At 37.3% G+C, this 15,419-nt stretch overlaps 1 protein-coding gene across 1 annotated transcript in view; it reads right to left on the reverse strand.

Moving 5' to 3' along the window:
- Positions 1–5,046: 5,046 nt before the first annotated feature.
- The window catches only part of arl15a (ADP-ribosylation factor-like 15a), a 147,554-nt gene continuing 137,181 nt past the window's right edge, over positions 5,047–15,419 (reverse strand). The window contains exon 5 of the mRNA XM_056458276.1: positions 5,047–5,412. Coding sequence (XP_056314251.1) covers positions 5,260–5,412 — 153 coding nt within the window. The 3' untranslated portion in view covers positions 5,047–5,259. The remainder of the gene's footprint in view (positions 5,413–15,419) is intronic.

Consider the following 15,419-nt stretch of genomic DNA (forward strand, 5'->3'; position numbering starts at 1 on the left):
AATAATATTATATCTTGGTAGTCATTTTTTGAAGAAAGTTTTAATTGATTGATTTTTATTAAGAGGTCTTTATGTGCTAACCCATTGCACTCAAGTGTGTCACGTGGTTAAAATTTGGCCTCCTATTGATGTATGATTTCAATGGTTAGATACAGCCAAGTGGGTCCAGATCTCAAAGGTGAGACATGTAAATTCATGACTAACATCAAAAATATCTCACAATCCAAATGATTTGACTCTAGATAGTTCATTGAATGTGCCCTATCTAGCCATCAAGGAACATATGCTCATAAATCTTTATAATGATATGGCTAGATATCTTTTGTTGGACTGCAGGAACTGTGTTGTATGAACAATTGCAGCGTGGCGTCTGGACGTCTAAATCTTCCTCTCGGTATATATGAAGGGGGAGTTAGTCCAAAGTGAGGTCAGTTGGACACATTGGATTGTCTTCTCCATTCATGAGAGGAACACAATGGCCGCAATGACCACCACTCGATGACCTTTTCAACAAACCTCATGCCCTCGTTTGATTGACATTTCTCTTTGACGGCAGGGGGCGGAGACGGCTTTTGGTGGGCAATGGGGAGGGCAGATTCTCCTGGGTAAATCCTCATCCACATCTTTTCCTTTGGACAACAAAGAGTGTGATGTTTTTGTCTGAAATAAGGAGCCAGATCCCTTGTGTTTTGATGAGTGGGCCACCTGGGACACACATCTCCATCATCGCGTCAAAAGATGAGAGAGAGAAAAAAGATGGGAAGAGAGGAGACGAGAGGAGGACGGAGGAGAAAGAAATCCTCCAAAGTAGCCCAAACAGAAGCTTGAATGACAAGCTCAATGGAGACTGTTCAGCCAAGTGACCAAACCTCTTGTGTGTGTCATTAGACCGGCTCGTGCAAACCAAGCGAAAAAAGAGCAACTCGCAGACACTCTGGTGAGGCAAGTGAGTGAAGTTATCCTCACAACTTTTTCTGTTCACAGTAATCTGCATCGGTTATAACAAAGCACACTGGCAGGATGATCAGAAAGTCCTGTCATTGTAACAAGCTCGCTTACATTTCTCTACATTTTTGATTTACTCAGTTTGTCATTTTAAAACATTCTAAACAAAAATGTCTGAACTGATTGTTTTGGAATGAACAGGGTTCCCAATTTAGGCCAAATAACAAATTCCATGACTTTTCCCTGACTTGATAGCTCGATGGTAGTTTAACAAAGTTTTCAATTACCTTTTTCGTCATTGGCTTTTTAACACTAGTCTTTGAAGAGGCCATTTTAAAGAGAAAAAAATATATATTATGCTGGCATGTTAGGCTTAGTTAACAGGTACAGCCTAGTAACTGCATATGACTTATGTGAATGCCAGTTAATGAGCATAAAAGGAAAAAAATAAGCTAAAAATAGACTTACAACAAGTGTGGAACAAGATGATTTAAAAATACAGCAAGGAAAAATTACATGTTGATAAATGGAAACAAAAATGAAGCAACAAACAGAAATCTCTGATATTCTTTAACTTGGAGATAAAAACTGAAAAATTCAATGACTTTTAATGTCTGGAATAAACCTTTTAAAATTCCATAATATTCAAGAAATTCCATGACTTCTGAGAAGCTGAATAAAGTTTTTAAATAAATGTGATATGAAGAAGTCATGATCAAGTAAAAGAAAAACCCTAGTTATAAAAAAATTATGAAATTTGCAAAGAAATTTTCAGGTTAATGGTAATAACTTAAAGGCTAGAAACCTGATTATGTGGATTCAATAACGCTCTATAACATTTTTTTACAGTAAAACATTTTCAAACCCTTCCTTGGCTGTTGATCTCTCATGAGCAATTAAAATCATTCACACCACAATCGGCGAAACATAAATTTACATACAAATTCAATATAATTGCTTACATTTTATGTGAAAACCTACTTATACTCATAATGTCATGGAATTTAAATTTATCTACTTTGATGTACAGCATCAATGATTTTTATGCCATGATGTCACACAGCCTCTGAAGCTGCATACCTTGACATAATGACACCAAACATTATGTGTGACACTGTAACCCCACCACATCAATTTGTATTGGATTTACATTTTATGTGAACTAATCCTATTTTTTTGCGCTTCTCAAGGTTTCCCACAGCAGCTGATATCATTGATAGTTCACACATGTTGTTTGTTTTAGGTGTGTGATGCCATGCTGAGAAGCCTAACATGCATAGGATAACACCTTTAAATGAACCCTGGATGTATGTCTATTTCCTCCTTTCTCCAAGACACAAACATGGGAACACATACCAAATCTTTTGTCCCTAGTCCCGTTGTCAACACTGACTCAGGGTGGAAGAAACTACTGTGTTTATTTTTAATCCCAGGCTGAGTAAAGTCACCGGTGGCACTGTCTCTTGGTCATGCATAAGGCATGGGACATCGGCCCCCTGACCGGGGAACAAGCTGAAAATGTTAAAAAACAAAAAGGCCTCACAGCGTGGCATGATACTGGATCACGAGGACCAGATGGATGTCAAGGGAACATCTGTTGCATTTCCACAGGGGCAAGCCCCTTCAACAGGTTGTGAAAGCCTGAGATTACTCGGCTGTTTGGACGAAGGGAGAGCAAAACATTCGGCGTTTGAAGGAACGTGCTTTGTTTTCCTTGTAAACAAAAAGGTTCCCTGACGAGTCATGCATTACCATTTCAGACTGAGAGGACTTAAATGATGAGGCGAGCTCGCCTTTGAACAAACACAACTGGGAAAAGACTTTCAAGAGGATATCGAGCAAAAGCGTTTCCCCTCCTTTCTGGAAAGTCAACCTAACAATGATCACCGCACTCTGTTCCAAGTCTTTGTCAGTTGCTGGTGAATTCCTGCTAAGGAACTAAAAATAATCTCTGTCTAGACACAGCAAGTGTGAAACTGAGCCAAGCGAGAAAAATGATATGCAAATGGAGTTAAGACTGGTATTATAAAAGACATCCCATGTGGGAGGGTTTTAAGAGCGCTCCGTGCCATAAAAAACTGCCAGACTGCAGCCAAAAACAAAACAAAAAAGCTGGGCTGTGTTTGTCTCAGTACCTGCAAGGTGTCCCGGTGTGTATCTAATTACATTATTGACATGCAGATAATGGTGCACGAAGCAGAGGAATGGGGCATTTAATAAGTTCCTGGCCTCAGGACCTGCGCAATCGTTGTCTGTGGGCCTCTTCCGAGGACAGACAGGCCAATTCTAACAGGCCAAACTGGTTTTCTGCAGCGTTTCGGCTTTGAGGGTGGGCTCCATTAGCGTGACCAAAGGGAAGCAGAGCACCCGAGAAAGAAGGGGCAAAGGGCTTTCTCTGAGAGCGGCGAGACAAGAGCAGCAGACTAGAGAGGAGCGTCAGCCGCAGACAGAGGAAGAGCACATCAAAGAAGCGCAGGGGCAACCTGCGTGACAGACATTGTATTAAAGCAACGTGGGTAGTTTTAAAAAGAGGCGAGGAAAAAAATCAACCTGGCTGGATCAGGAACCCTTGTCTGAGAAACGTTAACTTCCCTTTTTTATCTACATCAGACTGAGAGCGCATGAAATTTGTGTTTGAGACAGAGATTAGATGGGGAAGCAATGATACGATGGACAGTTTGATTATTGCACTGCGATGCTTTGACTTTGCCGGACGAAGGTGAAGCTATTGAATAACCAAAGCCATATCGGATGTATTTTGCACATACGTGCCCATGTCAAAATTAATAGTCATTTACAAACTATAATTTCAAATTATTGTATATTGAAAATTAGAAACTTTCAGATAGCCTTACTTTTTAGCTAGTCACAAAAATATTTACATTTATATAACATAAATATGTATTTTTATAGACAAAACACACAAAAATCACTAAAATTAAAACAATCTAAAAATAAACACCAACTTAAGCTATTATCAAAGACTTCTAAAGCTAATTGATACTATATGCTGATTTTTAAAAAGTATAACAATTGATAAAACAGATATTTGCTATTTTATTTTCTACCTATACAATAAGAGCCTAAAAAAACATTGTATTGCTAATGTTACTGTTCTAGTTGAATAAAATAACATTAGTTTGTTTATAATAAACAAAATGACCAATAGTACAATTTCTGCATAGTTTAACATCAACACAAATAAATAAACTCTCCCAATCATTAACTCCTAATGCATTACAGTTCTAGTGAACTAAACCTTAAAGTAAACTGTGACTCAGTCTACCTGATGCATGCGCTCAAATCAAATGAAAGGCAGTACATATTTAACACCCCCCCAAAAAAATAATAATAATAAGACATCATGTTGCAACTGGCAGGCAAGCCATATGCAACCTAGTTAACACTATAAATGTCCCAAAGTTCTCGGAAACAAGTCTGGGGACTGACACAAATTACACACATGAGTAAGGTGCACACTGAGGAATCAAAATTTTTGGAGAGGATCCTGGCTAATATCAGCAGGAAGCAGCAGCGGGTGAGGCTGGGCGAGGAGTGAGGTGGCAGACAGGGAGGAGACTCCACAGCACAGACAGTTGGAGGGCTTAAGCCTGGCGGACAGGGACTTGTCAAATGCAGCTGTTGCGGACACTGATTGATAGAGTTTGTATTCCAGCTCAAATCTGAAAACAGCTCAGCCAGTGCCAAGTAAATGGGTGTGTCAATTTTCAAACAACAAAATGAACACCATCATCTGGAGATGGTAAACTGAGTAAAAGGAACGTGATACCCACAACCAGTATAATAAAACTTTTTATGTAGAGAAACAAACAGCATTACATTCTCTAAAAGGAGAAAGAATGTTTGGTGTTAGGCACACTAAATGTGCTATAATAATACAAGGAAAACATCAAATGAAATCTATTAGGTTAATGAATGATCATTTTAAGAATTGTGGTTTGAGTCAAAACTACGTATTTTATATATATGTATATATGTACAATGCATTATTTACATACATGCAGCACAAACAACTAATAAACAAGTTTATCTTATCAAATGATCTTTTACAAATAATAGTAAAAACCTGATCGCTTTAGAGGATTTTGTTTCACCTGCTACTAAATCAGCATATGTGTGGCCCTTGACCGGAGGATAACAAACATGTCAGTCAGCTCATCAAAACATGTGGCTGTTTGCATCCATGTCTCCAGTGGGTTATAAAACAACAACCAAGGAGGAGAGCTAAAATAAAAAAAATCATTCTAGCAAACAACACTTCAAACCCACTTTCCACTTTGAAGTTTGACTGAATCATATCCTGCTAGGTAGCACCTCCTTCTCCTCCAAAAGGCTGATGAGTTGACTGAAGCTCTCTTTCACGTCCTCAATGTTATTGGTTGAGGTGCCTGCAAGAATCCATCTCTTCCCTCGGGCCAGCGGCTCCAATTCAAAGAACTTTCGTATCTGAAAAACAGGGAAAGAAATATTTAATTTATTACGGCTGTGTTATAAAATAGCACCAAGATCATTTTTGTTTATCTTAATTTATGGTGCAGATGTCAGATTTAATTTATTTGAGAGTTCAGGAGGTTTGTGGACTGAAACTGAAACTCAAAGTTTAACTGAAAAACTGTTCATATGCATAGCTTAAAAATTAAAGCATTATAATTATGTTAGGGATGCAAATTTATGATTCATTTTGTCTTTTATTTATCCAGTGTTTTTTTCTTAAGTCTTGAAGTCTATACTATTTTTATGCACTATGCCTTTGTTACTCCAAAAAAAAAAAGATAAAATATGAGTCCTAAACAAAACTATATATATAAGAGGCAAATTAGGTTAGAAGGGAGATTTAATCGAAATGTTACCAATGAATTTTTTGCAGTTATTTTTCTCTTTAGTTTCACATTAGTGTTCTTTTTGGTTTTCATAAACAGATGATTTGTGAAAATGGTTCCATTTACATTTGGCCACATAAATGTGTCTTCGCTAAACTGAGGCCCTGTTTACACTAAAGCGGCGCTTTAGAACAAAAACGATCCACGTCCACACTGGCATTCACCTAGCATTTCTGAAAAGATCTCCATCCACACTATAGTTAAACATGATATTTACTTCATCTTGTCAATATCCAACGACTCTTCGGTCTATTGAATCTCAGTTTTGGCTGAACGCAAGTTAATATATCTATTTATGTAACCATGTACTCTGATTCTGCACATATGACTGACTGCTTGCCTTTATTTCCCATATTGTATAAACTTAATGTAGTATTGATTTCCATTATTGATTTTTAAAACTGATATATTTAGCAAAAGACACAGGGTATTTCGTATTTTTCAGTGACAATGAAAGGAACCAGATGTTATAGGCTCTATTTTGTTATAAAGATGTATACAGTGAAGATGTTGGTCATGTAAATATGTAGCTACACGATGCCTCAACATTTTTGCTGTCTGTTAAGTTGTTAATATCAAAATTAAAATAGGCAGTTCCTCATATAATTTTTTCATCTTATTGTTTAGATAAGATATTACCGATATTAGGGTGAGGTGATTGATGTTATACAGTACACTCTTCCCTTAGAAGAGATGTGTCCTCGGGAGTTTGTTTTCAAACTTGCGAAGTCTGAACTTAAAAGGAAAGGATGCTAAACTGAACTTTGTGTACTTAATATTGAAGAAAAGACCCCGATCTGATAGGGGAATGTCTGCAGCCACGCCTTCGTTTTCAGATGTCTCAGTTTTCCCCCATCCACACTGAGACGGAGCAGCAGCATTAGAAAAACAAAACGGCCTCTTCAGCGTTTTCAAAATGCTCAGTTTTTTGGGCTAGAAAACTCCGGGGAAGTGTGGATAGTTTATTTCACTTTTGACAGAAATGTAAGCTTTCATTTTATTTGACATACAAGTGATTTTATATGTGGGATACATCATCAATAAAACATCATCAGAAGCGCACAAGGCTCTGCGATAACTGTCATTACAGGCTAAATGAAACATCAATGTTTGTTGTAGACAAGTGCAAACAATCATTCAAAACTATAAGGGTTTTACATTAATTTGTGTTTACGCTTGCCAAAAAAAACTACCTTTGTTAACTTTATTTTTTGTTGTTTTTATTCTCTGTTCACAGAGGCACCACAGGTGTGTGATGCATTTTTTTGCTAAAGCTGATATTTGATATTAATTTGGTCACACTTTATTTTGATGGTCCGTTTGGTGAATATAAGTTACATTGCATCTACATGCCAACTACTTCTCATTAGATTATAAGTAGACTGTTAGGTTGGGGTTAGTGTAAGTTGACATGTACTTGCTAACTTTCTTATAGTCAGTTAAATGTCTGTTTGGTAGTAGTCTCAACAGATATTAAACAGACAGTCTACTAATACTCAAATGGACTATCATAATAAAGTGTTACCATTAATTTTACATACTAATTATGTCACATAATGACCAATGTTGGGACAACACGGTGGCTCAGTGGTTAGCACTGTTGCCTCGCAGCAAGAAGGTTGCTAGTTCGACCCTCGGCTGGGTCAGTTGGCATTTCTGTGCGGAGTTTGCATGTTTTCCCCGTGTTGGTGTGGGTTTCCTCTGGGTGCTCCAGTTTCCCCACAGTCCAAAGACATGCGCTATATGTGAATTGAATATACTAAATTGTCTATAGTGTATGTGTGAGAAGGAGTGTGTATGGATGTTTCCCAGTACTGGGTTGCAGCTGGAAGGGCATCCGCTTTGTAAAACATATGCTGGATAAATTGGCGGTTCATTCCGCTGTGGCAACCCTTAATGAATGAAAGTACTAAGCCGAAGGAAAATGAATGAATGAATAAATGAATGAATGGTCAATGTTTGAAAAAATAAAATGATAGCATGACATAATAAAACAAAACAAACATCAATAACTGTCATCTGTGGCATAGTGATGAGTTATAGCTTTTATATTTCATTTGCTCTATTAATTTTTATGTCATATTGCATATACCCATAACATGGTCTCACAATCCTTATGCATTAAGACCTGTGAATTTTCATCTGGAATGCATCCATACCACCTTCTGAAGTGAATCCACTTTGAATATGTTTTAGGGCATTTACACCTGTTTGTTTCACAAATAGATATTCGATCAGAAAAAACACAAAGTGTCTAGATGTAAACAGCCTCAAAAATGTTAACCTGCATACATTTTTTAAGATGCACCAAATGGAACACATGGAATATTTTACCATAAAATAATGCAAAATAAAAAAAGTCCTGAAATAGCTTTTAATTTCAACTAATTAGGTCAAAATATTTCTGACAGACGATCAGAGACAGGTCAGTGTCCAGGCACTGTAACTGGAGGTTTATGTGCAGCAAGAAAACTATGCAGATTTAGTTAATATGTGCGTGGCGTACTCAAAACTGTTAGAAACAGCTGATTACAAGGATCATATGTCAAAGCTTTGTGCTCTGTATTTGATTATACTTTTATGTCAGCACTTCATTAAAGCACGAGAAGATCAGAACCATCTGTTAAATTTGATCTATTTGAGGAATATCATACAGCTTCTGCTCAAAAGACACTACCAGAATAACTCTGCAAGTCATACCAAAGACATTCACAGCTTTGCAAGAGTCAATTGTGATTATAAAAATCACTTTTAAGGCTGGAAAATATTTGATGTTGTCCTTTTTTATTTAACTGATCTCATTTCACACCACAATATATCATGTTCTTCAGGTCACACATATCTAAAAGACTGACAGTACCTGGAATATATAAGTCCACACAAGAAGGAGCTTTTTTCTTCTTTTTTTGCATTTGGCTCCAAAACTCTGAATCTTCATGATAATGATCAGGGCTCAGACACACTCCCTCGGGTTTATTAGAGATCAAAAACACCTCTTTAGTCTTAAACTTCCACATAATGCGTCTTATGCATTAACCTGGTATTTCAGTCATGTCTGACAAAAGCCTAAAGAGACAGTTTCTATATATATATATATATATATATATATATATATATATATATATATATATATATATATATATATATATATATATATATGGGTTTGTTTTTCCCCAACACCTATTACATACCCCTTGGAGTTTAAGGCCCCATTTACACTAAAACAGTTTAGTTTGTACGGTTATGCCTTCCATCCACACTACCCCGGAGCTTTCCTGCCCTGAAAACGGAGCATTTTGGAAACGCTAAAGAGGCTGTTTTGGTTTTAAAACACTGCTGCTCCGTGTCAGTGTGGAAGGGGTAAATCTGAGACATCTAAAAATGAAGGCGCGGCTGCAGACATCTAATTGGAGCTTTTTCCTCAATATTAAGTGCACAAAGTTCAGTCTAGCATCCTTTATTTAAATTCAGACTTCGCAAGTTTGATATGGAAAACAAATTCCCGAAGACATGTCGGGTAAAAACAGTGTACTGTATAACGTCATACGCATTATCTTGCTATGCTGTTTCACTATCTTAACAATAAAATGAAAACATGATTTAAGGAACTGCTATTTTCATTTTGATATACAACTTAACAGACAACAAATATTTTGAGGCATCGTGAGCTACATATTTATATTACCGTCATTTTCACTGTATGCATATTTATAACAAAACAGAGCCTATAACATTACTGCCTCCTTTCATTTTCTTCAAAAAAATATGAAAAACACCCTTTCCTTTGCTGAATATCCGTTTTAATGACCATTATAAAAGTGTAATGTACAATAAGTTTATACACTATGAGAAATAAAGGCAAGCAATCAGTCAATATGCAGAATCGGTTGACAACTATAGTGAGATGAAATCTAGTGGAAGATCCTTGATAAACTGTTTAACTTGCGCTGCTCATTTTCAGTGGTGTAATGTGGAAAGAGATCTTTTCAGAAACGCTAGGTGAAACACCAGTGTGGACATGGATTGTTTTCATTCTAAAATGCCGTTTCAAAACTAAATGTATTAATCTAAACAGGACCTAAAGCATGTCATATGGGACCATTCTGTGTTTTTATTATACTTTTTTCTTTTCTTATGAACAATTTTTTATATAAGTGATCCCACTCAGAATCTGCAGGAAACTAGAAATGTTACCAGCTCCAGTTCAGATATAGCCTCATACATTTGGACCTAGCATGCATATACTGTTGAAGGCCCAATTATTAGCCTTTCTGTGAAATTTTGATTTCTTTTAAATAAATTTCCCAAGCGCTGTTTTACAATTTTTTTTAACACATTTTATACAATATAGCTGCAAGATACTAGTATTCAACTTAATCAGGTTACTCTGCAAGTCATTGGACAACAGTGGTTTGTTCTGTAGCCAATTAAAAAATATTTTTTAAGAGGGCTAATAACATTGACCTTAGTAGTTTTTACTTTTTATTCCAGACAAACTGAAAGAAATAAGACTTTCTTCAGAAGAAAAATATTCTAGGAAATCCTGTGAAACATTTTCTTGTCTGTTAAACATTCAGTCATTCATTTTCCTACGGCTTTATTCATCAGGGGTCGCAACATCCAGCATATGGTTTACACAGCGGATGTCCTTCCAGCTGCAACCCAGTACTGGGAAACATCCATACACACTTATTACACTTCTAGTTTATTCAATTCACCTGTACCACATGTCTTTGGACTGTGGGGGAAACCGGAGGACCTGGAGGATACACATGAGAACACGGGGAGAACATGCAAACTCCAAACAGAAACGCCAACTGGCCTAGCCGGGATTCATACCAGCGACTTTCTTGCTGTGAGGCGATAGTGCTAACTACTGAGTCACTGGCCCACTGCAAATAGTAATAAATCAACTGTATATGGGTAAAATTGTAAACATGTTATTGTTTTTATTTTAATTATTGCAGACAAATTCTAGAACTATTGTCCCTTTCTGCAACCGGCTTTAACAATTACTGTTTTTCCTGTACTTCTGTTTAAATAAATGCAGAGTATTTTTTTCTGACTGACCATCTTTGATATGATCCATGGTGAAACCACGATATCCATAAACGCTGAGATTTGCAGAGATAGTCATCTATTGTCCACAATTTACCTTCCTCAAAACAAAAGCGATGCAGCATCAGATGTCCCTAACCAAATGAGATAAGCAGCAAAGTGTTAGTAGATAAAAGCACAAGGAAATACAGTCCGTGGGCCAGATAAAGTCATACCAGAGGATATGTTGCTACAACAAACAGATGCAACTATGTATATCGTTTCGCAATCAGCAAGCTTCAGCACACTTGCTGCTAATCTGATCATAACAAACAGACCAACTGAGCTGAACAATCGAATCAAAGTGTTCAGTGAGAGTCTTTCATGCAAGTACTGTAAGCAATCCTACTCAGGAATGAAGCACTTGCTTTTGCAGTGCAGGTATCTAACTGTGCCATGTTGGGATTTATTAGTGTCTGCTGTTTTCATGACGGCCTACTTCACTGAGTCAGAAGATTGTGTCTCGTCTTTCCTCCAGCAGAGTCTTTAGGGGGCACTGAGCTGTGCCTTGCTCATAGTGTAACAGGAGTTTAATGACAGATTAGGTCACTTCAGCCCGGGGCCTGACCGACCCAAACAGTGTTAACAAATCCGTCTTGGTAAAAGGAGCTGCCCCGGGCCTGCTGGCTTACCAGTCTGTCTGTCTGTCCGTCTGCTTGTCTGTCTGAAGCAGGCCCCCTTCTGGAGAACACAAGGTTTGCACTGATCTCTTAGATCACAATGGGGGAAACCAAAGCACAGCAATGCCTTTATGAATAAAGCATTACATACAGTAGAAGTGTTTGCTTTAGCTCAGTGCAGGTTGGTATAAAGTTGCGTGACAACGTGACATGGAAAGCCTCACGCCATGATGGCAGATGGCTGTTGGGATGACCACTGGGTCACACGGTCAAGCCTTTAGGTCAGTGGGACCAATGAGTGGCCTTGCGAAACAGAAAACAGAGCAGATTACAGCTCTGACACGTTGCCAGAAATTTCTCTTAAACTCACAATACGCGTGTAAGAGTGGGAGAAAAACAGCATGAGTAAAACAACACAGTGCTTTCATGTTCAAGAATATATCAAATCATTTCAATGTAGCGATGACATTTTAAGCACTTTATTCAAAAATAAAAAATTTGAGAAGTTTAATTTATAATTATTTTAATGGCTATTAATGGCATTTACACAGAGAGACAGGCTTGAACTGTTCCTCTTCACTGATTGGTCACCAGATGCATTTTTATCAATTGTCACATTTTAATACTGCAAATAAAAACAAATGAACATACACTGACCTGTTTTCGACCTGTTATAAAGACACCACTAAATCACACCGAGACAGTGACGGAGTGATATGAAAAAAAAAACAATAATAATAAATGATCAACGTGACCTGTTGTTTTACAGCCAGCTGATACAACAAAATGCAAATTTGTCATGCGCCTGTGGGTGGTTAGTAGTTAAAATCCCATGATTGATGACTGCACAGGGGGCCGAATGTGTCCTGCTGCTTTTTGGCCTGCAGAGATTACTTTTACATTTGATGGTTTTAAGAGAAGATCTACGAGAATCCTTTACTTTAGGAAACACATATAGGCGAATTAACGTTTTGTTAACATTCAGGATGCGTGTGGATCGAGGTTGCAGAAAAAAAAACAAGAGCGCTAGCATTTACAGTAAGGGAATGACATCCGATGTGGTACAGAGTTTGTTGTTGTATTAGAAATAAGTTATATTGATTACATATTATATATTATTTATAAAATGCTTTCAGTGTATTATAACAGCTTGTCACCTAGTGATAAGCTCAGTTATTTGGCAAAATTTACGTTAAAGTGAGCAGCGTTCGACAGGTCCATTTGCAATAGCACTCTCCCAATGGATATTGGATAAGACGAAATGGCCAAGCATCCAGCGCGAAATATGCAACTATCTCATTGAAACTCCAAGTGATTTTACAAGAGAGAAGTTAAAGGCCTACAAGTCTTTGGATGTCTACAATTTTGTTTTGTGTGGTCACGTGGAAGAAATAATCTTCCACGATTACCAGATTCAAAACTTTGTAGTGCTAAAAACCGAAGTTCTGCCTAACCAAAGACAAGGAAAGAAGACAGAACTGTACAAGGCTTGGGTAATTAATCATCAACAAGCATAACAAATGCATTCTGACAGCAAACTGCACCTGTACGGCAGGGTATGTGAACTTAGATTTTTACATTTCATTCTAAGCATTCAGTGTCCACAGTTTAATTCACAGTTTTTGATGAAATCATTGCTGCAATCAAAAACGAGTAATGTGTATGATTTAGCATAGCGTGAACTTACCTGATTTAAAATGGGAACTACAGAGTCGAGCATTTTTTTATTAGGTCCTCACTCCATTCAGCTCTAATGATGGCTGTTAAGACGTCTGCAGTTGGCATTAAAAGCAGTGTGGTGTACGGTAAAATTTAGGTTTTCTATTTTTGGACTTTCAATTTTGTTTGCTATTGCTACCGGTCTTTTTTGCAATCGGTATGCGCGGTTGAACCTGTGTGACGTCATGTGTGATGTAGATTGGTAATTCCCCTTTAGATGCAAAACAAAGGGAAAAGAACAACAACAGACCTGTAAATTCTTATATTCAAAACAGCAATTGCACAAAAAAAAGTGTGGGGAAGAAGATGCCAGCATTTATCAACCGCTTACACGAGCTACAAACTTCTGACCCAACTATAGGATGTGATGACACAATCTGTAGTCACGTGTGGGGCAGTCTAAAGAGGGCTAGACATGGCATGAGCTGAATGGAGTGTCTGGCCTGCACAAATAGGCCAGTGGCCAAAAGCCGCACTGTAATTCCTCTAGCTGCTCTCTAGCCAGATCAAGCTGCAATGGATCCAGTCCTGCTCCAGAGTTCTCACCATTATTTATGCATTTCACAGTCAGCTGCAGATATGAATGTCTTTTCATTTCCATTCTTGAGGTTGGGGCTTTACCAAGGCAATTCAGGTTACAAGTCATTCTCTTGGGTGCGATGGATAAATTCCACGTGGGTTTGAAAACCGCAAAACTCTCTGGTTACTTGCCCAAGCAAACAGCCACTAGACCATTTCATAGCACCAGTCAGAGTTAAATGAACATAAATGGGTTCATATGTTGAGCTGTGTTTGGATAGCACTGCACAGTACTGTAGATCTGAATAAAACGGCTGGGGCCGCATAACTGCCAGAAGGAAATAAATATCTGTTAAAGCTCATGCCTTATTCGCTTGAAAAATGAAAATGAATAGTCAGTATGTCAGTTCAATTGAAATTTTCATTAAGCTCATGTTTAAATGAGTTCAGACACTGTATCAACAAAATTCCCAAGACTGAATGGATCTTACTTTTTTACTGACTTTTTAATATAAATGTATTAATTCAGCTCAACCAATAAAACATGGATCGACAACATCAAAGCCATTGGTTTAATCTACAGTGAATGAAAGAACTGATCATTTTTGAAAAATAAACATAAGCCAATGCACAAATTTAATGCAAATATTATGAAAAACAGTTGTGAAAGCAAACTCAAAACAATAAATGCAGATCACTTAATATCTCTCGAATGGTGCTCAACAACCCATGATTTCCAATTGAGTTTTTGTATTTTATTAGCCCATGGGCCAGATGGACTCATTGATGGGCGTTAAAAGTACTGCAAGTATTAATTAAACATGAACAGAGAAGAATATTAATATTGAATAGTTGTGAAAGTTGTGAATAGAATATTGAATACTAAACTTAGCGCCTAAAAAAGTTGTCTTAGGGTGTGTATTCACACCTGCCTTGTTTGGTTCAAAATATAATAATACCCCATCAAAATATAGTAATACCCTTACTCTACATTTTAAATTAAAAATACTTGTGTGAGCAAAAGTCAATATTTGTGAACAGTCCCTCAGAGCTACAGCTGGAGTCAGATCTCCGGGCAGCACAGTTGATGGTTACACAGTAGACAGCAGGCTCTGGAAGCGCAAGCATTTTTGTCCAATAAATAGCTGAGTTTAGCACACGTGTGGCTTTGTTCACAATTTTTGGTTCTGTTTCAAAAAGGGCAGCGTAAAAGCAAACCACACCAAAAAAAATAATAAAATAAAAAAATCAACATTGTTATTGGTTGCAAGTGAACTAACAGACTGTATTGTTGACTCTTTAAGGTTGCGCTCTAAATGGATGCAGTTGTTGAAATGCACTGCAGAAAACAGTGTTTGTTTTAAGGTAGAAGATATTTTTGACACATAAAAATTTATATTGAATGCCAGATGAACATATGAACACACTGTTTGCCAACCTGAGTTTTTTTTATTTGGTTCAGAACTAAAAAGATGAACAAACAACTAGGATGAGTCACGTAATACCAGGTCTACCAAACTTCTTTCAATACCTCAATTTTTGGGTTATAGTCCTGTCAGAATTTTGAATAGCCTAGGTTTAGCCCCCAAAGGGATTACCAGATATCCCATATTTCACA

This window comes from Danio aesculapii, chromosome 5 (assembly GCF_903798145.1).
Source record: "Danio aesculapii chromosome 5, fDanAes4.1, whole genome shotgun sequence".
NCBI classification, from domain to species: Eukaryota; Metazoa; Chordata; class Actinopteri; order Cypriniformes; family Danionidae; genus Danio; species Danio aesculapii.